Source organism: Besnoitia besnoiti, chromosome VIII, assembly GCF_002563875.1.
Source record: "Besnoitia besnoiti strain Bb-Ger1 chromosome VIII, whole genome shotgun sequence".
Classification (NCBI taxonomy): domain Eukaryota; phylum Apicomplexa; class Conoidasida; order Eucoccidiorida; family Sarcocystidae; genus Besnoitia; species Besnoitia besnoiti.
Genome location: NC_042363.1, coordinates 833,337 through 853,301, shown reverse-complemented (window position 1 = coordinate 853,301; position 19,965 = coordinate 833,337). Strand labels below are relative to the sequence as shown.

The 19,965-nt window shown below is 61.8% G+C and overlaps 1 protein-coding gene across 1 annotated transcript; it reads right to left on the bottom strand.

Moving 5' to 3' along the window:
- Positions 1-997: 997 nt before the first annotated feature.
- Positions 998-19,306, bottom strand: BESB_082500 (uncharacterized protein; the record flags this gene model as incomplete). Its single annotated transcript, XM_029366600.1, has 24 exons — positions 998-1,166; positions 1,566-1,840; positions 2,206-2,464; positions 2,693-2,783; positions 3,247-3,564; positions 3,785-3,993; positions 4,520-5,004; positions 5,429-5,635; positions 6,149-6,694; positions 7,065-7,213; positions 7,822-8,174; positions 8,493-9,386; positions 9,843-10,789; positions 11,156-11,692; positions 12,251-12,316; positions 12,803-12,881; positions 13,110-14,114; positions 14,488-14,568; positions 14,838-15,041; positions 15,459-16,117; positions 16,410-16,558; positions 16,901-17,055; positions 17,722-17,914; positions 18,160-19,306. 24 exons carry the CDS (start codon positions 19,304-19,306, stop codon positions 998-1,000), a joined length of 9,177 nt encoding a protein of 3,058 aa, XP_029217060.1.
- Between the last annotated feature and the right edge of the window lie 659 nt (positions 19,307-19,965).

Genomic DNA, 19,965 nt, shown 5'->3' with positions numbered 1-19,965 from the left:
GATGCAAAACACGCTTGAGGCTGGCTCAAGGACGGCGCATCTGCGATGAGAATCTTTTGGGCTTGCTTTATGAAAGATTCCAGCCCCATTCCGGAGGCTCAGGTTGTGCAAGCGTCACACAAACGTCGCAGAAATGGAAACCGTTTTGTTTCCTGTTTCCCGAGCAGCGGGCGGTGCGGCTGTATTCTTGAGAAGGTGAGTTCTGCAGCGTGCTTCTCAGATTTTGCTCCGCGGAGGTTCGCGCTCTTTCAACTTTTTGGCGGAGGTCGACTCCCGCCGCGTGCTGCCCAACCGCGCACCCAAGCTCTGGTTCCATCGCACGTCCAGACTTTCACTGTTTAGCCCTCGACTTTCAGGCCAAACCTAACCCACGCACTTTGAAAAGAATGAATACCTGGGGCCCGTGCGCCCGCATCGTCGTTCCCACACGAGCGCGCGGACGTCTCAGCGCCTACGCACACGCCTCTGCGAGCCGCGGTTTCGTTTTCTGTTTTTGATTTCAGCCAAGGCGCGAGGCTGCGCCGTCCGTTACACTTTACATCGCGGCCAACGCTCGACGGCAGGGCACTCGCCAGGCATGCGTTGCGTTCAGCGCGGCTCCTAAGGACGCCGAGAGCGGGGGGCCGGCACAGCGCCACAACGGTTGGATGTGCGTGCAGTGAACAGTTTCGCATCGCGCCACGCATCTTCGCCTGCCTCAAAAAGAAATTGGCTGTGCCCCTGCGGGCACAGCCAATTTCGGACGCACACTCGGAAACATACGTACAGATCTATACACATACATGCGTATACGCATGTATACATGTATATACATATATATACATATATTCATAAATAAGTATATAAATATATAGATACGTATAGGAGTACGTGTACGTGCGTATACGCACGTGCGCACATCTGTATATGTGTGAATGAATTTGTGACTTCAGCGGCAGACGTGTCCATCTGTGTATGTGTTATGTTGGCGCTTTCGCTGAGCCTTCGGGCGAGCGCTCTACTTCCGCACTCTCTCTCTCTCGAGCGAAGGATGCGGTGCCGGCGGCTGAGTGTTGAAGGCTGCGAGACACGCTGAAGCCGGCGCGGCGTGCGACTCCAGTAGCGGCCCTGGAGCAAGCGCGTCAGCGTCCATGTCGCGCGGATACTCGACGTTCGCCTCGCCATTCCTGAGAAAAGGGCGGGGGGGGGTTGCACGGAAGCATTGGAGGGCAAGAATACACACAGCTATCGGCCTCGTTCCACTCCGAACACAACTGCCGCAGTGCCTGCTCATCTATCTACACACGCATCTATATGTGTCTACGCCTCTAGATCAATCTATGTACCGATCTACATCTATCTATGCCTCTATATATCTCAGACGCTCACACGTCTGTACCTAACTATACTTTTTATCTCAATTTAGGAATCTATGTGCATCCGGCTATACTGACACATACATATCTCTCTGAGTCCCTCTGTGCGGGGGGGCTGCCCCCAACCGCCGTTCTGTGCACAGACGCGCGTCGCCAAGAACAGGCCCCTCGGACGCAACAGCCCTCGATCCCTCGATCGCTCTTTCTTACAGCTGCTCCATGTAGATCGAGTTCTTCTTCTCTCTGGGCTGCGGCGCGGCGGCTGCTTCGCTCGGCGAAGCCCGACGCGACTCGCGCCTCCTCTGCGCGGCAATCGGGGTCGCGAGGAAGTCCTGCAGGGGGCGCCGGCGCCGGTGAGCGCCGTCGACCGTCGGGGGACGTCCGACCGCCAGAGGGCCCGCGCCGCCCCCCGAAGCGGCCCATGGAGCGTCCGCGGCCGCTGGGTCGCCCGAGAGCAGCAGCGTGTGGAAGACGCCGAGGCTGACCTGCAGAAAAAGACGACACGATCCGACCGATACGTCGGAGTGGCGCACGGGACATGCGGCGAGCCGCGGGGGCAGGCGGCGAGGCGGCGAACCAGATGCCGAGAAAGGAATGCCTTCCTTCCGCCTCGCAAGGCTGAAAACCCACGTTGAGCCGTGGGGTGTCCACGGGGAAATAAAGCTTTGTGTGGATGTGTGGGGCGCAGCGACGGAGAGCGACCTGAACGACCTCGACATGGATGATGACGGGCAGCTTCGTTTGCCGCGGCGCCGGACTTCCAGCGGCCGCGACGCTACCGGAACACACAGCCTGCGCGCGACTCGCTGCGCGGCAGACTTGCGGCGTTGGTGTGCGCTGTGCTGCTCACCGTGGAAACAAAGTAGCCCTGAAGAAGAGGCACGCGCGCAGGGTCGAGCTGGAGCGTCTCGACTTCGCCGTCCGCAGAGGCACTCCGCAGAGGAGGCACCGACGCGAGGCCGAGCGAGCCAAAGCGCTCGCGGCCCCAAGTCAGGACTTCGCCCGTGTCTGTGCAGACCGCCAGCCGCCGCCCATCAGGCGAAATGCATGCGCCCGTCGCCTTAAGCCGCAGCAAATTGATCTTCTGAGGCTCAGACGTCCTCGCCAACCTGAACGGCACACCGGAAGAAGGCGGCGACACGCAAGACGCCGCTGACGGCAGACCGACCCCTCGGGCACTCGTAGCTCGCTCGCCACACAGCAGTCGCGTCTCCGCCCCCCGTCGCATGCTTCGTTAGGCACAACTAGGCCTCGCCTCTGTGGCTCGGGCTGTCTGTCTGTCTGTCGCGGCATGTATCGATGACGATAACGCATCAAACGTGTAAAAGTTGCCTTACTGGTCACGCGGGGCGCCGAGGAGCCCATCCGCGTTGCTACCCCAAACCCACAGCGCCCCGTCGTAGTCGACCGCCGCGGACACGTTCCCGCCTGAAAGATAGACACGCGACAGCATTCTACGACCCTGGATGACAAAGGGAACTCACCCGAATATATATATATATGTATTTATATTAAAATTATAAATATGTATCCATATGCACGGAGGTTACATGTCCATGCATGTATTCTGGTGGAGGTCTCCTGCGGCCCTGCCGCCTTAAATCCTCGCCTGTCTTTCGTGTTTTCTTGAACTTTCATGCCGACTCGACGAAAGCCTTGGCATCTACATTCACAGGACAATACGCTCGTCCTGCTCGCTTCCGGCAGCCAGCCTAGGTGGGAGCCAGACAGAGGATATATACAAGCACAAGCTCGAGGCTACACGCCTCAAGAGTTGGTTTCCACGACTTCGATTTCACCAGCGCCTGAACACGACCCTCGCTTCGCGTGCGGTCTCCGCCCTCGTTATGAAACGACACGCAGACGGCTGATTCGCATGCTTCCTCCTCACCAGCGGCAATGGCCTTCGCGCGCTTGCCCTCGAGAAGGCGGCACCCGTGGAAGCAGGGCGTCGCTCTGCAGCTCGGCGCGTCGTCGCAGTCCGCGCCTCTTCCGGCGCCGGCCGCGGCGAGAAGCGCACCCTTTTCCTTCTTCAGAGCGTCTCGTCGTCGCCCGTCTTTCGCGCGCTCTGCCTTCCAGCTCGCCAGCGCAGTCTCTGAGCGCACCTCCCTGGCCTCCCCGTCCCTCGCGAGCGCCAGCTGACCGTCGCCGTCCCAGCCCCACGTGAGAAGGTTGTTCGAGATGTCTACACACACAGTGTGCGACGCGCCTGGGCGAGGACATAAACGAGAAAAAGGCCGGAAAAAGGAGAAAGTAAAGCAAAGAAAAAGACCAGCCTGCGCACTCAGAGTGCTGGGTGGAGGCGAGAGAGAGCGAGTCGTTATTGGTTGCCAAAGCGTATAAAGAGACGAATACCACAGCGCAAGCACTAGCCTGCCTGCGGGCCTACCCCGCGAGGCTGCGCGGGGGAGACACGTCTCTAACCTCACCGAACGCAATGTCGAGGAAGAGAACCTCCTCAGAGGGCGTGGGGACTTCGTGAAGAAGCTCGTCGGGGAGGGTGGCTACGAGGTCATCGGTTCCGGCTTCGCCTCGGCGCAGAGACACCAGAGACAGGGCCTTCTCTTGCCACTCGCCTCGCAAGTTCCACTGCTCCATTTTCTCTTGGAAGTGCTCAAGACTTCCAAACTGCAGGACGCTGCGGACAGACAGAGGCGCTCAGCGCGGGGAGACTTCACGCGAAGGGGCCGGCGACCAGAGCGAGACTCCCGGAGACAGCCGACGCAGATGAGATGTGAGGAGGTCATCGACGCCAGAAGGCGAACACAAAGACACGAAACACACACGAACAAGACCTCATCGATGCTGAATGCCTTCGGCGAGGTTGTGCGCTTCTCGCTGCCTTGTGTGATCGCATGCCGGTGTTGCGTTGGAAAACAGGGAATGTCACAAAGAAAGGGAAAAACGCCGTATAGGAGAGAACCGCGGAAACAAGGTCGTGCGCAGATGAAGACCGGCATTCCGCCATTTGTCCGTATCTCTCTGACCCGTTTTCCGTTAGATTACATCTCTCCGGTTTAGCACTTCTTAGACATTTTAACACTGAAAGACTACGTGCAAGTTGTTGACAACTGTACCATTTATGGTGGCAGGTCTGTAGCCTAGAAAACACTAGGCAGCCTCCCGCCGCCGCCATCTCTGCCGTTTTATGCTGCGTCCCTTACCGGAGGCGAGTGGGCGTTGCAACACATCCGTTCCTGCGCGGAGAGCCCTGGACGCTCTGTGTGAGCCTCCTGTACCAGGCCTGCTGCTCCATTTTCCTTTTCGCAGAATATCCAGTCAAGCCCTTTGCACCCTGCGATTGCCAGACGTGGAAGACGTCCTCGTCTTTCTCTCCGCTTGTTCGCCGTCGCTCCAAGGCTTTCGGGTTTCTCGGGGGGCTGTGTTCCTCGTCAAGGCCCGCGCCCGTGTTTGGCCTCGCCGCGAGGGAAGACTGAAGACTGTTGGGCCCAGGCAGCCAAGTGTCGGGGTCCGCCTCCACGACCGAGGTCGTGGAGCCCAGTGACTGGCTCAGGGGCCGGTGCCAGAGCATCGCCAAGTACGCAGGCGGCAGACCCAATTCGCCAGAAGTGCCGCGACCCCACACCCAGAGATTCTGCTCTTCGCTCAGGGCTGCGCACTGATCAGGGCCGCAGCGGATTTCTGTGATCTGAAGAGACGGAAAATCCAGAAAATTCGACGCAAAGTGACGGGCGCGTGCGCTTGAACCACGCAAACTCACAAGCGAACCCGAAGCCAGCAGGGATGAAAGTTAAGGAGCTAACGAACAGGAGACGGGCGACGTGGTACGCGCAGGCACACGCCCGGCACTCAACACAGAACTCTCTCGCAGCGGCGGCATATCCCTCCCTGCGCGCCTCCGCGCGCGACAGCAGCCCGCGACCGGTTCGCTCCTCAAATCAAACTCGACTCGACACCGTCGTGATGGCCAAGACGCGGGTTGTGGCACATCGACATGGACTGAAGACCCTGAACCCGAGAGCGGAATGCGTGAAGAACAAGAACGGATGTTGATAAGGCACTCCATCACCGGAACAGCATAGAACTCAGCGGAACACAACCCGACCCCGTACCTTGGCGGGTTCGATCTCGATGCGCGCGTCGTCCTCGAAGCCGCGGAACTGCGCGACAGCCACCGAGAAGGCCGCACTGTCGATCGCCTGGGGCCGTGACCGCGACCGGAAGTCGGAGGCCCCCAGACAGCCGAAGGCGTTGGAGCCCCACGCGAACACGTGACCCTCGGTTGTGAGCGCGAGCGTGAAGTCGCGGCCGCAGGCGACCTGGAGGGGAACGACAAACACGACGCACAAGCCCGCAGGAAGTGGAAGCGCCGACGACGAGCTGCCCCCCCAAACACCCGCGGACGCCTCGCTGTGCTTTGAAAACGTAAGTCCTGCGAATGATGTCGATACGGAGCGCAGACCGTTTGCACGGAGACCCCGTACGGAAAGCGGCTCCAGACAACACTGACGGGTGAAGAAGCGGTGAAGCAGCACGTGACCAGCCAACAAAGCAGACGGGCTGACGCACTACAAACGAGGATTCAAGGAAATGGAGAAAATCGAGCGGCCCGCGGGAGCGATCAGCCCCCCAGCCTTTGCTTTCGGGCGCGCGAGCGATGTGCGACTCCATTCGCGTAGGAGCGGCCAAGCCGACGGTGACCTAGCCCAGCCGGACATTCTCTGCGTCGTTTAAAGGTCTGCGTTCACCCGAACCCGTGCTTCTGGCAACTGCGCATGCGTCTCAGCCGGTCCTTTGCGTTTCTATCTTGACATACTGATGCCGTCTCGTACCTGTTTGAATCGCGCCGCGGGCTCGCCTGGCACGCTGACGAGCGTGGGGATGGCGGCCGTGACGGCGTGTCGCTTCTGTCCTGCGGTCAGGCTCTGGTTCTCGAGCGCTGCACTCAGCCGCGTCTGCTGCGCGCTGTCTCGCGCCGTCTGTCCCTCCTCGTCCTCGTCGTTCTCCCCTTCGCCTTTGTGCCTCTTCTTCCGGCTGCCGTCCGTTCGTGCGAAGAGGGAAGCTCTCCAGCGCGCTCCCTCGGCCCTCTTTTCCGCCTCGGCGTCGCCGGGAGCTGCATTCTCGTCGGTGTCTGGTCCGCCGTGTGCAGGCGGCAGATCTGTCCCGCGGGCCTGTCTTCCGGAGTCTTCGCCCCCCCGCCCAGGTCGCGGGGCCTCGCAGCCGCCGACGTCTGCGCTGGTGAAGAGCGCAAACTGCTCAACGTCTAGGTCGGGCGTGTCCTGCATGTCAGACTCGAGGGTGTTCCAGGAGAACGCAGAGAGCTCCTCCAGCCGCGCGCCGCGCACCACGTCGGCGTAGTGATGGTAGCTCGCGCCGATCTATAAAAAACGAAGCACCCTAAACCCTGAACAAAGCTAGAGAGAAGATGCTGCGACGCGCGCGCAGCGAGTGGAATGAGGATAAGACAAAACAACGACCCGAAGCCGCGCGCCCCTGGAGCTCGCTGAGGAGCCTTGGAGGGTCGCAGCAACCCTCTCTCGCAAAAACAACTCCCGGACATCGCCGCGCCGAGCTGGACGAGTTCGAGCGATCGGACGCCGTGAAACAAACCCGCGACGAGAGACGCGCGATGAAGGGACAGAAGCAGAAGCGCAAGCAGCCGCAAGTCGCAAGGCGACTGGAGGAGAGGTCTGCCGGGCGGAGAGAGACACAGGAGGGTTCGAGGACTACCTAGACGCGTGGACGCACCTGGCCTTCCGCATTGGTGCCCCAAGCCCAGAGGCGACCGGCGACGTCGACTGCCGCGCTGTGGAAGAACCCTGCAGCGCAGCACATGACCGGCGCGTCTTTCAGCGCGCTGACTACCGAGGGCTGCGGCGTCCACCAGACATCTACCCCTGAAGGCAGAAGCGAAAAACCCGAAAAACAACAAAAATGACAAAGTCCCGGCACGCGTGACCGATGCGGAGGGCCGGCGGGACGCTTCAGCAGATTCAAACACCCACCGCGGCTGCACAGAAATAGACATATATATATATATAAAATGCAAGTATGTACGTGCTTACAAATATGCCCACAGCAAGATACATACATAAAGAGAGATATACGTTTACGAATATGTGTATAGTTGCGTGCGTATACCGAGCGACTGACCGTGTTGGCGGTCATGCATGAAACGATAACGCATAGCAGCGATATATTGCAGACTGAGAAGGGCACAGGAAAGCCCGAAAGCAGTTCCACGCACAAGGCGTTTGCGAAGGACACCGCGGGCGATTTACAGCGGCAGAAACACAGCACGTGCGACGAAAGGCGCCTTCCGGCGCACCCGCCCAGCGAACGAGCCCTTTGTTTTGCGATCGAAACGCCAGAGGAAGAAAAGGCAAAAAGGGAGTGCCGGCCTAGGGCAAGACATCGCTCAACACAACTCTGATGACCCTTGACTCTGGCATTATTTTATCTTTCCGCGTTCGAAGGCCCTCTTGCACGAATTGCGGCTGCTCACCGCGTTGCGCCGCGTCGTCCGCGCACCGCCTTCCAGGCTCTGTCTTTGGTGTCCCATCTCTGTTTTTCTGCGCATCGTCAGCTGTACCCTCCTCCGTGGCATGGTTCGCGGCGCCCAGGCCTGCAGCAGTCAGCTCGCCTTCGGCCCCTGCCTGGCCTGCAGCCGAGGCCCCACCAGCAGGGGACGCCTGCGTAGACGCGGGCCCGCCGGCGGCAGTCGCCGGCGCTGTCGGGAGCCCAAGGCCCAACTGGCCCGCGACATTGGAGCCCAAAGAGAGCAGCCGGCCGGAGAGCGCGGCCTGCGGGACTTGGCCGCCGCCGTCGTAGTTGATGAGTTCCATATCCACGCCGCATCTGCACGGAAGAAATGGCGGAAAACTCTTTTTCAGGTAACTCAGGGATAACACAGGAAGCCGCGGCCTTCCGTGCACGGATAATGACCAACGACGCTGCCTGGGTTAGGGCTTGTGGTTAAGGGTGCTGACGTCTAATCCCTCCGCGCCCAGTGAAGTTTCCACGACTCAAGGAAGGAGAAGAGCGTCTCGGGTTCGTGGCCTATCAAGGCGCTTGCACGAGGCGGCACGACGCCACAGCACGATCAACAGGAGCTTGTTCGCCTTACAGAATCGCAGAAAAGGCGCCTTTTTCCTTGACAGGTTCGCTGTCGCTTACGTGTGTCGCGCATCCGTAGCCAGCTCAGCCTGAACCTGCCCGCCGGAGCGGGAGGCGAACCTCGTGACCTGCAGCGCCTGTTTGGTCTTCCGGATGTCCACGGTCTGGCTGAACGTTGTGCCGTTTGCGGGGTGAGTCGCCGCCATCCAGGCGACGAGATCTTGCGAGATGAGCGCGAAGTTGTACAGCAACGTGCCCCGGATAAACGCGTCGACTTGCACCTGCTCGCGGCTGTCGGAGCGCGCGCCCGCCGTGGGGCCGTCGCGCACCCACGCGACGTAAGCCTCACGCGCCTGCACGCCCCAGTCGCCGTCCGCGTCTGGGCACGCCTCGCCCGCGGTCGGAGGGTCGGCGGCGCCGCTCCGAGGAGGCGCCTGCCGCGCCTGTCCCTCCTCGCCCGTTGTTTCCGCCGCGCGCCGCGCGCCCTCGGCAGGTGGGCTCGCGGGCGCGGCCAGCGAGAACGGGCAGGAGGGGTAAAAGAGGCGTGTTGCGCGGAAGATGCCTGCGTAGGCGCGAAGAAGCGCCCAGTCGCGCGTGAGGTAGGCGATCTGGCAGAGGGTCCACGAGAGGAATAGCAGAAAGGGGTGGCCGCGGCCGCCGTAGAGCCGGGGGTCGCCCCAGGCGTCGAAGAGAAGCAACAGGGCCTCGATGAAGAAGTCTTTCGCCGCGTCCAAGAACCCGTGCCAGAGATTCACCAGGCCGCGCAGAGCCAAAATCGAAATCGCAATCTCAATCTCCGAAGAAAACAGCGACCGCGTCGCGTCCTCCACCGCCGCAAAGTCGCCCACACACCGCGCCAGCAGCAGCCGACGACCCTCCTCCTCCACGCCGCCCTGCGAGAGCAGAATCAACGTCCACGTCAGCAACGTGTGCCCAGCGTACAGCGTCGTGAGCCTGCGCAGACACACAGACACAAACAACGCGCCACACACAAGCGACATCAAGCGGTGGGCGGGCGGCGGCCTCCTTACACGACCCCGCGGAAACGCGTGCGCAGTCAAGCAGCATCCCAGGCAAAAGTCGAAAGCCCTGCCCATACTCTCACGCCTACGCGTATCGTCACCCTAAACCCTAGACACGTGAAAACACGTGCAGAAGCATTACCATAGCGAAGCGCAAAAAACAGGAGGATACATGCGCGCGAAGGAGCCGACCATGCCTGCGGACGTTGACAGGCCGCCCCTGCGGTCAGCCCCGCCCCGCGCGAGAGGCGCCGCCATCTGCGCACACATTGAAGGCAGAAAGCGCCTCAGACGAGGCAACGCGGGACTCCTACCCCTCCTCTCGCTACGCCTTAGCTCCAGTGCGTTTGTTCGGGGTGTTTTGATCTTTCACAGGTTGCCGCCTTACCGTGAGCTGGAGCCAGTCTCGCTGAGAGTTCTCAAGAGTCTGCATCCGTCCAGCATGCCGAGTTGCATGGGCGTGAGGTATTTTGAGAGGTCGAGGTCTGTAGCCATGTCGAGGTTCTGTTTGATTCTGACTTCGAAAGTCTGCATCTCCTTGCGCTCTCTGTCGGCTGCGGCGGCAGCGCCCGCGAATGCGCTCGCCGCGCGCTGCCACCCCGGCAGCGGCTTGTCGACTTTCTCCGCCTTCCGCTGGCGCACGACGGCGTCGAGAACCTCGGGGAGTCGCTCGCGTCGGCCCTTGAGGCGGCCGTCGCGGCCGGGCGCCTCTCCGCCTTGGGCTCCGCCTCCGCCGCACGAGGCGGGGACAGCGGCGGCCGCGTCGCCCACAGTGAGCAGGGAAGTGAACTGCCGCACGAGGCCCAAGACCGACCCGCGGTGCGGCAAGCTCTGGAGCGCACCGCTGGCCTTCCGACCCATCCACCAGCCGGTGCTGCCTCTGTCGCTGCGCCGCGCGTGCTCGTCTTCCTCGAGGAATCGCCGAAAGACGAGGAGTCGGTACTGGGCCATGCCTGAGTCGTGTGCGTAAGACAAGTTGCTTGCCAGCAGGCGCCCGATGAACGAGTCGAACTTCTCCTGACGCGGCGCAAAGATCGTCGGCGCCGCCGGCCACGCGGAGCCCCGCAGCCTCCCCTCCGCCGACGCCTGCGGCGCCGCGCCGAGCGAAAGCAGCTCTTCAGACGGAGGCGGCGCAACGGCCTCTGAGAGCCGCCGCGCGCAGGCCACCGTCTTCCGCCGCATCTCGAGAAGAAGCGACTCTGGCGTGATGTGCTCGCGGAGACCGTGGAGCAGCAGCAGCTCCGTCGAAATAGCCTCCTCAGTCGGCAGCAGCTCGAGCTGCTTGAAGTGCGCGCGAACCAGCATCGAGGAGACTTGATACAAGTCGCTGACGTCCTGCAACAGAAACCAAGCGTCCCACAAAAGAGTTGCCGCGCCATGCAAAAGACGAAGAAGACAGAGATGCAGGAGATGGCATAAACCTCCCGAGCGAAGCATGCGTAGAACGATAGAGAAGCGCTCGCATCTGGAGCTGCACGTTTGTGAAGGCGTACGGATATGCCTCTACGCAACCGCAGGTACAAGAACGATCCCTCTCCACATGTGGCTCTTCACGTCCTCAAAAAGCACATCTACATATGTATATAAGTAAAAATATTTACATCTATATATAGAAAGAGAGACAGACTCGGCAGAGCGTTGGGGGATGCAGGCCTACAACCGCGCCTCCTTTGAGAATTTCCTGTGCATTTTTGCTCTCACCAGGGAGAGGAGGCGTCTGGTGGCGGCGTCGACTGAGTCGACGGATGCGTCGACGAGTTTCGCTTTTCTCTCCTGGAGTTCGGTCTCGGCTTCCGCGTCAAATGCGTCGAAGAGCGAGTCTGCGTCTTGCGACATAATGCACGAGTTGAGCGACCGCACAGCACTCGATTTGGCTGCCTCGACGAGTGCGCGCTCGTCGTCGGTGTCGCTTGCGTCCTCTGCAGCCGCCAGCCGCTTCCGCTCCGCGTCGCGGCCAGCATCCCCTTTCCGGCTGCGGCCTCTGCCGTGGAGCAGCCCCGCGACCGCACGGGTGCTCTGCTCGCCGCGGCGCTGGCGATCCCCCTCCTCCACCTCCTCCGCCAGGCGCCGCGCGCGCCGCATGTGCTGATCGCGCAGGAAAAGCGCGTGGACTCGGCTGAAGCCGTCCTCGGCCTCCGCCTCCGGCACCATCGAGATGACGTACAGAAAGGAAGAAGAAAACTCCACGTTCAGCGCATGCATCAGACAGTGCGCCAACGTCGTGGGAACGCTCCGCGCCTGCACGCCGCGCAGAAAAAAAAACGACACTCCCAGGCGTCTCGAAAAAACCCGCGCGCCGACAGCCGCGCAGATGGGATGCACGGACCATCGCGGCCAGTTGACTCAGTCGTGAGAGCGTCCACGAAACTCTTCCGGAAAGACAAAAAGCCGCGACGCCTGCCGTATCACTTTGGGCGCTACCCAGGTGCCTCGAAAAACGCATTCGCGAAAGTGGTGCCGGCGCTCTCTGGAGGTCTCCGCCCCGCCTCCGGTCTCCATCCCATGATCGCTTCACGCATCCAGCAAGGAAGTCGAGCAGCACACCTGCAGTACTTGGACTCATGCATATATGCAAATATATATCTATCTGTCTATCTGTCTACGTACCTATGTATCTGCATATCGGCCTATCTATCTGTCTATCTCTTTACATATATATGTATATATATATGTGAAGTCCCACAGCCGATGACCAACGAGAAGACCGCGGAGAGGCTGCGGTTCGAGAGAGCAACGCAGGGGAGAGGAAAGCGCCTTCGCGCAGCGGAGCTGCGCAGAGCGGCGCGACAGACTGACCGTTCGCAGAATCGAGTTGAAGGTCGAGACCACTTCCCAGGGACGCATCGCCACGACTTGAGTTCCCTGCAGACAAGTCAGCCCGCACAGCACGAGGCGCTTCAACAGATGAGCACGTCTCACAACGAGAGATCAAACTCTGGCAACACGCGAGGAGAGGGGCTCGGCGCAGAGATTGCGCACACACGCCTCTGCGGCACAGAGCCACGCGTCCAAAGTACGCGAGGAAAAAAAAAAAGAAGTCGCGGCGAATGGCGAGCTGATGCAGCGACGTGCACAGCGCGAGCCACGCGGCCTCAGCTAAAGAGAAGAGAAACCAAAAAGGCCGCGCGAGCCATCGCCTCAGCGCGACGCAGAGAGAGGACGCCAGTTGAGGCCTTCAAAGAGATATGCGCAGAACGACCGACGACTGAGCGGACGAAGCGGCTCCAGGAAGCCCAGCGCGTCAACGCCAACAGCCTGACGCCGAAATGAAACGCCAAACTGGAAAGCATTATACATGGACACCGAGGGAAAACACTGACCCCAAAACAAAACAGAGGTCGCGCGCACCTCGAGGATCGACAGCCAGAGGGCGACCATCAAGCAGCTCTCGTGGTGCCGCATGTTGCGGCGTTCGTCTGGCAGCATCCTGGAAGAAACCACACATGCACGGACACGGACACAAAGAAACGGGTGTGCATGGCGTTGATCTCTCGTTCTTTTCGCCTCCACCCTTCCCTTTCTTCTGGGCCTTCCGTGCACGCGCATATCGCCCTTTACGCGTCGCCGCATTCGGCCTTTTTTCGCGAGTTACTTAGTACGTGTTGAGCTCCTCCCTTCTGCGTGTTTTTCGCTCTCCCCTTGGATTTTTCCTAACTTTTCGACTTGTCGCCACCAGAGGTCGGGTCTGAAGAGGACTGGGAGCAGCGCCTCAATCGCGTAGACGAAGGGCAGCGGGCGATCGGGCAGCTCGCTGGTATACATTCTGACGACGCGTTTGACGGCGGTTGCGACGATCTCGCACGCCACCAACTCCCGCACGAGCTGGTCCGCCTGCTGGAGCAGCAGCGCCTCCTCCATCCGCAGTCCGCCGCCTCCTCTGCCTCCGCCAGAGCTCCAGGCGACGCCGCGGCTGCCGCGCGGTCGGCGGCCCGCAGCGTCGGCCTCGTGGAGTCGCGGACTGTCGACGCCTCCTCCGCGAGGCGTGTGCGCCGCGCGCGCGGCGGCGGCTTCCCGCGCCTCGGACTCGGCGTCCTCGAGGAGGATGCGGTGATGGACATGCAGATCGAGTTCGGCCCAGAGCAGCCAGAGCGTGAGACCGACGTTGCTGCCAAAGTGGTGAACGATTTTGCGCAGGTGCCCGCCGTGGCGCAGGAAAGGCACGCGCTGTCGGAGCACCGCGAGGAGGCGCCGGTGGACGCTCTGCGCAAAGTAGGGCGACGCCGGCAGTGACGCGCGCGCAAGAGGACAGTCCGCATCCGCCAGCCGCTCGGGCGACTCAGCGGCGTCCCGCGAGGCCGGCAGCCGATCGGCGGGGCGCCGGCTACCGCCCGACAGCGCGGAGGCGCGGCGCGCGATCGATGGCAGGCTGGGGAAGAGCGCCGGCCCCGCTGCGCCCGCAGAGCCCTTCGCCTCGTCCTCCTCCGAAGTCGGCAGCGGGAAAAGCAGGTAGTTCTCGGGGCGAATCGGCACCGCGCGGGGCGCCAGCGAAATCACAAACTTCGCCGACGCCCAGGGCAGGCACATGCGCAGCGCACTCTTGCCACGACTGGATACCGAATCCTCCAGCGGAGGCGCCACGCGCCCGATCGTGTCAACCTGAAAGTAGTCGCTCGTCGACCCCACCTTCGGAGCACGGCCCGCAGAGCGAATGTCGGGCACGCTGGAAAAACAGGTCGGAGACGCAGAGCGACGGACGCACGCCGCAGAGATACACGCGCATGGGAGCGCGACGGAGACGCCACACACCCGTTCGGGGCTCCACGAGAGGCAGCACGGTATCAGGCGCGTAGGGGGAAGGAAGCGCGAAAAACGCAGACGCGAATTTCTGCATCTCAAGACACGTGAAGCAGGGGGCAAGAACACTGGAAACCCAGCCAGCCAGTTACACATACAGACATATAAACATCTATACTATGTATCTGTACGTACATATATATATATATATACATGCACATGTATGAATATACATCATTTAAATATATATATATATATATATATATATATATATGTGTCGAGTAGCTCAGCGAGCCTACCACCCGGTGTTTGGGCCCTTCGCGAGGGTCCATATTGAGCACTGGTGGCCGAACGCCCAGATGAAGTCGTCTTTCTCCACTCTGAAGACAAGAAGGCGAGGAAAAACGGACATCTGCTGCGCTCCTTCGGTTCGCCGAAATCTCTGCAGACGACGCTGCGCGGCTCGCGCCGGTCCACTCTTGCCCAATCCTGCCTCGCCTCATCCGCTCGTTTCAACCGCCCGTGGCCCCCCCCGCCTCCTCGCTGGGGTCTCTTAGCCCCGGGGATAGTCTACCCTCCCCCACCTCTGCCCCCTCCCCCCCCGCCTCCCCCTCACGAGTCTAGACTCTAGAGTCTGGGTTTCCGTTACCCGATCGTTTCGTCGAGCGGCTGGTAGGGCAGCAAGTCGTTCTGGCTGCAGCCGAAGAGCGACGCGGCGAGGCGCAGCACAGGCTCCATGTCGCCGTTCTCCACGGGGACGATTGACGGTCGCGTCCACGAGACGCCATCGAAAATCAGCGCATACTGCGGGTTGTTCGCGAGGCCCTCGCCCTCCGTCGGCCGCGGATCGTACCTGAAGGCAGCGGACCCAAACGCCCACGCGAGGCGACCTATCTCTCACGAACCGAGGGCGAGACTGCCGCGCCTCTCCGGAGCAAGCAGGGAGCTCGAGGCTGAGCAGCAAACTGCGTAAAGAAGGCAAAACAGAGTATGCACTCGCTATTGACTCAGCGACAGCAACAAAGGATACGGCGCACGCAGCGGGAGCATCCTTGCTGCGGTTGCCGCTTCCGACGCGACCTCGGCTTCTGCGCCTTGTGCTGGCACCTATGCGTGCGGCGTGCGCCACGCCCGCGCCCAGCATCGGAGAGCGCCTCGCTCTCCTCTCCAGACCTCCCAGTTGCTCTTCTTCCCGCGTCTCATCTCCTCAGTCTGGTTCATGGTTCAGACCGGGCACTCGGTTGCCGTCCCCCAGACTCGCGGCGCTTACTCCTTCACGATGGTTAGCGGTTCGCCCTCTCCCTTGCCAATTCCAAGCTTCGTTTTGTTCACAAGGGACGTTCGGTGGCTGTGCGAGTACCCTTCTCTGCGCGCCTCGCCCTCTGCGCTGCTGTCGCCGAGCGCGGCCGCGGCTCGACTCCGCCGGCCGCTCTCGCGGGCCCTCCGCGGAAAGCTCTCCCGCTTCCCAGGGCCGCTGGCTGCGGCGGCGGCTTCGACTATAAGCCGACCGAGCTCGCCGCGGCGAGGCTTGGGCGCCGCGCGCCACAGGACCCACGCGTCGTAGAGGAATCTTCGCGAGATCCCGTTGCGCGCGTCGTGCAGCGCCGCCACCAAGAAGGGATAGAGTTTGCGGTAGATCTCTGGCGGGCGCCCGGCCTCGCAGTCCACGGGCAGCGGCGCCGACGGCCGCCGGTAGACCGAAGGGAAGGAGATGAGACGCCGCGCGCGCGCCTCGCCTAAGCTGTGCGCGTCGCCGCGAAGCGAGCGCGAGAGAGAGGACAGGACACTCAAATTTGGAGCCGCCGAGGAAAACGGAGTCGGCGTCGAGGCCGGCGCGGAGGCCACCAGCATCCGCCACAAATGCGGCGGCCCCAAAGACATCATCTCCTCCGTCACCGCCGAGTACGCCGTCGACTCGGGGGCGAGCGTCTGCGCACGCACGCAGAGGAGGCACACGAGAGAGACAACACGCATTGACAGATCAAATGGAAAAAGAAAAAGAAGGAGAGACGGGCGACAGCGACATGAAGAAGAGAGAGGCCGTGCTGGCGACGGCATGGCGAGAAAGCTTCACCGAGTCTTAGGCCTCTCAAGCCGCGCACATACTCATTCCACTCGCCAGCAACCTCTTTGTTCTCGCTGCTGATCAAACTCCTGGGGGAGGGAGGGCCCGCAGGCTGCGTGGAGGAGCGCATGCCTTCTGTTTGGTTTTTGCTCTCACCTGAAATCGAGGCGCGTAGAGGCTCAGCTTGTTCTGAGGATTCGGCACCCGAACCGCGTACTTGGCGGGCTTGCCTTTGTGAATCGAGTTGAAAACCTTTAGCATCACGTCGCCCGCTACCGTATATGGCAGCGGGTAGTGGAAACGCTCTACACGGACGCAGACACAAGGCGGAGACATATAGGCGAGGAAACGACAGCCTGCATCCCGCTTGGGGTCCAGGGCATCTGGAATTAAAGACGGCCTCTAGTATGTGGCCCCGAGCGGCGTCAAGCGAACTCAGGCGACCGGCAACCCCTCGCCGCACACCCACCTTCCCGGCCTTTGGCTCCCGCTCCCCGCCCAAGCCTATGCACTCATATCCTACCACTGCACTGGAAACACTCCGCATATCTCCTTAGAACTGGCGCATGCATTTGGCTGCTTCTCGCGTGCACCACCGCAGTCCGCCAGCGCCGCAGTCCCCTGGGCCCTCGGGTTTCGCTGCTCACCGATGCAATGCGGGATGAGCGGCGAGGCGAGGACGCGGAGGCCGAAACCCTCGACCGCGCAGAGGCGCCCACACTTCGCCGCCAAATGAACGTCTGTGGGTCGCGCCGCCGCGCGAAGAACCTGGCAGCAGCGGAACTCCGCCCGCACCGCGGACCTGGGAAAAGGGAAAAGAAAAGACGCATGCGACAGAGGCCAGTCTAAGCGCGCTCAGCGAGACCCAGAGGCCGTGAAGCCGCGCAGGAGAGCCGAGACACAACGGCACTTCCGTGGAATAGGGAGGGGGGGGGGGGGGGAAGGGGGGGGATGGAGCGCGGAGGCTCGCAGACTAGGCCCGACAGCTATCCGCTGTGCGGTTAGAAGACGCGTCTGCCAGACGCAATGAGCACCGGGATGGTGGAGCTACAGATGCAGATCCAGAGTAGACCCCGCTGCGGTCTAGGCCAAGACGTGGGGCCCCAATTCCTCCAGGCGAAGAATTGCAGGTACGCACACACATCGATGTCCACGCGGCGGTATGGGTGTCGCACGATACATAGTATACTGCAGCTCATTTCCACTTGGATTTATCTTTTGGTGCAGTGCTAGCTACTATTTGTGACTCTACTAACTATAGCAGAGATATGTCCGGAGACTGCTTCTGTTCGCGGATTCGACTGCGTGACTCGGCAACATCACTGCAGGGTGCGCGCAGATCGCGACCTTGCCCAGAAACGAAGACCTTCAAACACGAGGAATTCTCTGCCTCTACTGCGTGTCGAAAAGAATTTGGTATTACGAATGAAGTGAGAGGGCTCTCCCGGAATGCGCCGCACGCCCTCACCAGAAGGCCTGGTCGTGGACTAAGACGAAGACGACGCCTTTGTACTCGAAGCCCGCCAGCGCCCAGTCCAGCACGTCGAGCTGAAGCGCGTCGGAGTCGATGCGCTTGGATTCAACGTATTCCTTCACGGCGTCGGCGACGCGCATCAGGCCTAGGTATCCGTAGGTATCCAGGCGCGCGCCGTCACGGTGAACTGAGAAATAAAAACGCGCAACAAAAAGCGAGCGACGCGCGTCAAACCGGGGCGACCAGCACTCTCAGGCCCGCCAGGCAACCGCAACGCCGTGAGACAGTAAAGACTGCGCAGGCCTAAGAGAGCAAAAGCGAGACAAAGAGAGAGATAGAATGGATGGCATCCGAGAGAGCGTGAGGGGTACGCGGGGGGGGGGGGGGAAGGCAGGGTAGTGGCAGACCCGTTCGGCGGGGGTTTTGACTTACAGATTCTGGAGCTCCTTTTTCTGTACAATTCCGATCCCGCAGCGGCGCGGCCTTCTTCGCCGAAGTCGTCGGCTTGCCCGGCGCCTGCCTCGGCGCCCTCGTCGATTTGATCGCGGATGATTTCGCGCAAGGCTGCGCGCGTGACCGGGTCGATTTGCGCCTCGTCGCGCGGCTGGCGGAGGCCGAGGGGAGGGCGCTCTTCGGTGTAGTAGGCGTAGAGCGCGAGAGCGAGCGCCTTGCGCAGCTCGGGCGTCGTCAGCGCGTGCGCGACGATGCTGGTGAGCCACGAAAGGTGCTGCGACAGCAGGTAGGAGCGATGCAAGGCCTCTGACCACCGCACGAAGGCGTTCGACAGGAACGCGATCTTCCGCGACGGCGCGCTCTCCGCCGCTGCGTCTCCCTCCTGACCCCTGCCGCTCCTCTTGGCACTCGGCGGCCGGAGCGAAACTGGCGAAGAGCCGCTGTCGCTCGCGCCTCTGGTGCAACCGCGGTCGGCGTCGCTGCCCGCGTCAGACGCATGCGCCGAGAGCCCAGACGACGCCAGCTCGTTCACGGGCGACAGCGACGGCGTTGGCCAGTCCTCGGCCTGCGAAGGAGCCTCTGCGTCCTCGTCGTCGCCGCGTTTCGCGTCTTGGAGTGTCTCGCCTTTCCGCGCGCCAGGGGTCCACGCATTCGTGACGAGCGCCTCAGTGAGACTCTGGAGTAGTTCCGAGGCGCGCGCTTCGTAGAAGAGGAGGAGGTGAAACCAGGCCAGCGTGGGGAGCTCCGGCAGCCGCCGGACGCACTCGGCTTGCGACTGCGCGCGTAAGTCGTGCTTCAAGGCGTCCCAGCGCGCCTCCACGTGCTGCCCGATGAGCTGCGGCGCGACCGGGTCGCCAAAGTCCGCGAACCAGTACATGCGCCGGTGGTAGCCGCTCGCGTTGAACAGGAGCGGCGACCAGAGGGAGACCTCGAGGTTGTGAAGGAGCTTCGGAGGGAGGGACAGCAGGCACTCACTGTCATCCGCGCCGGCATCGCCCCGGTCTGGAGACGACGCGACGGAGAAGCGCCGCCCGTCCTCCTCGCCGCGGAAGCTGGTGTAAAGCTGCCCGGAGAAGCTGCTTCGGCGCATGCCGCCCCCCGCAGACTTGCTCGTGCAATGCCCCATTGCGGCCGAGAGAAGACGGGAAAAGGGAAATACAGCGCGCGGGGCTTCTGGCTGACGAATGTCAGGTCAGGCCCGGGCGTCGAGAGACCTCCCGATGGAGCGGACAGTGCAACGAGCTCTCGCACGCTCTCCAGAGCTCAGGAATTGCGTGGCCACACGCCAGGGGAGGCGTCAGCGAGTGTGGCGAAGGGAGACCAAAGCGGCAGTGGAAGGCACGGACGACACGGAAATCAACGCTGCATCTTGGGACTCAAAAGCTGCAGTTATCGGGCACACTGTGTGCACATAAATACGGAGCCCTGTCCCTGCGGGAGTCCTGGGAAAAAGCAACGAACAACCGGTAAGAGAGAGGACCGCGGGCAGGACAAGTGCGTCAGCCGACGGCCGCGTACGGTTGGCTGGCCGGTCTGAGGGGCACCAGCAACGTGGAATGGGAGACGGCGCGGGAATCGCCTTGAGCCCTGCTTCCCTAGGGATTGATAGCGAGGAAATGCGGGCCTCCAAGTCCCCAGATGGAACAGCCGAGGGAAATCCAAGTCCGGCTGGAGGAAAAATGCGACAGCGAACTGCACTCACACGTTCAACACAGGCAGGATGGGCTGTATGTACACCGGTGCGAGTTACGCCGGCCCTGGCGTTGACAGGTCGGATTCGAAAGC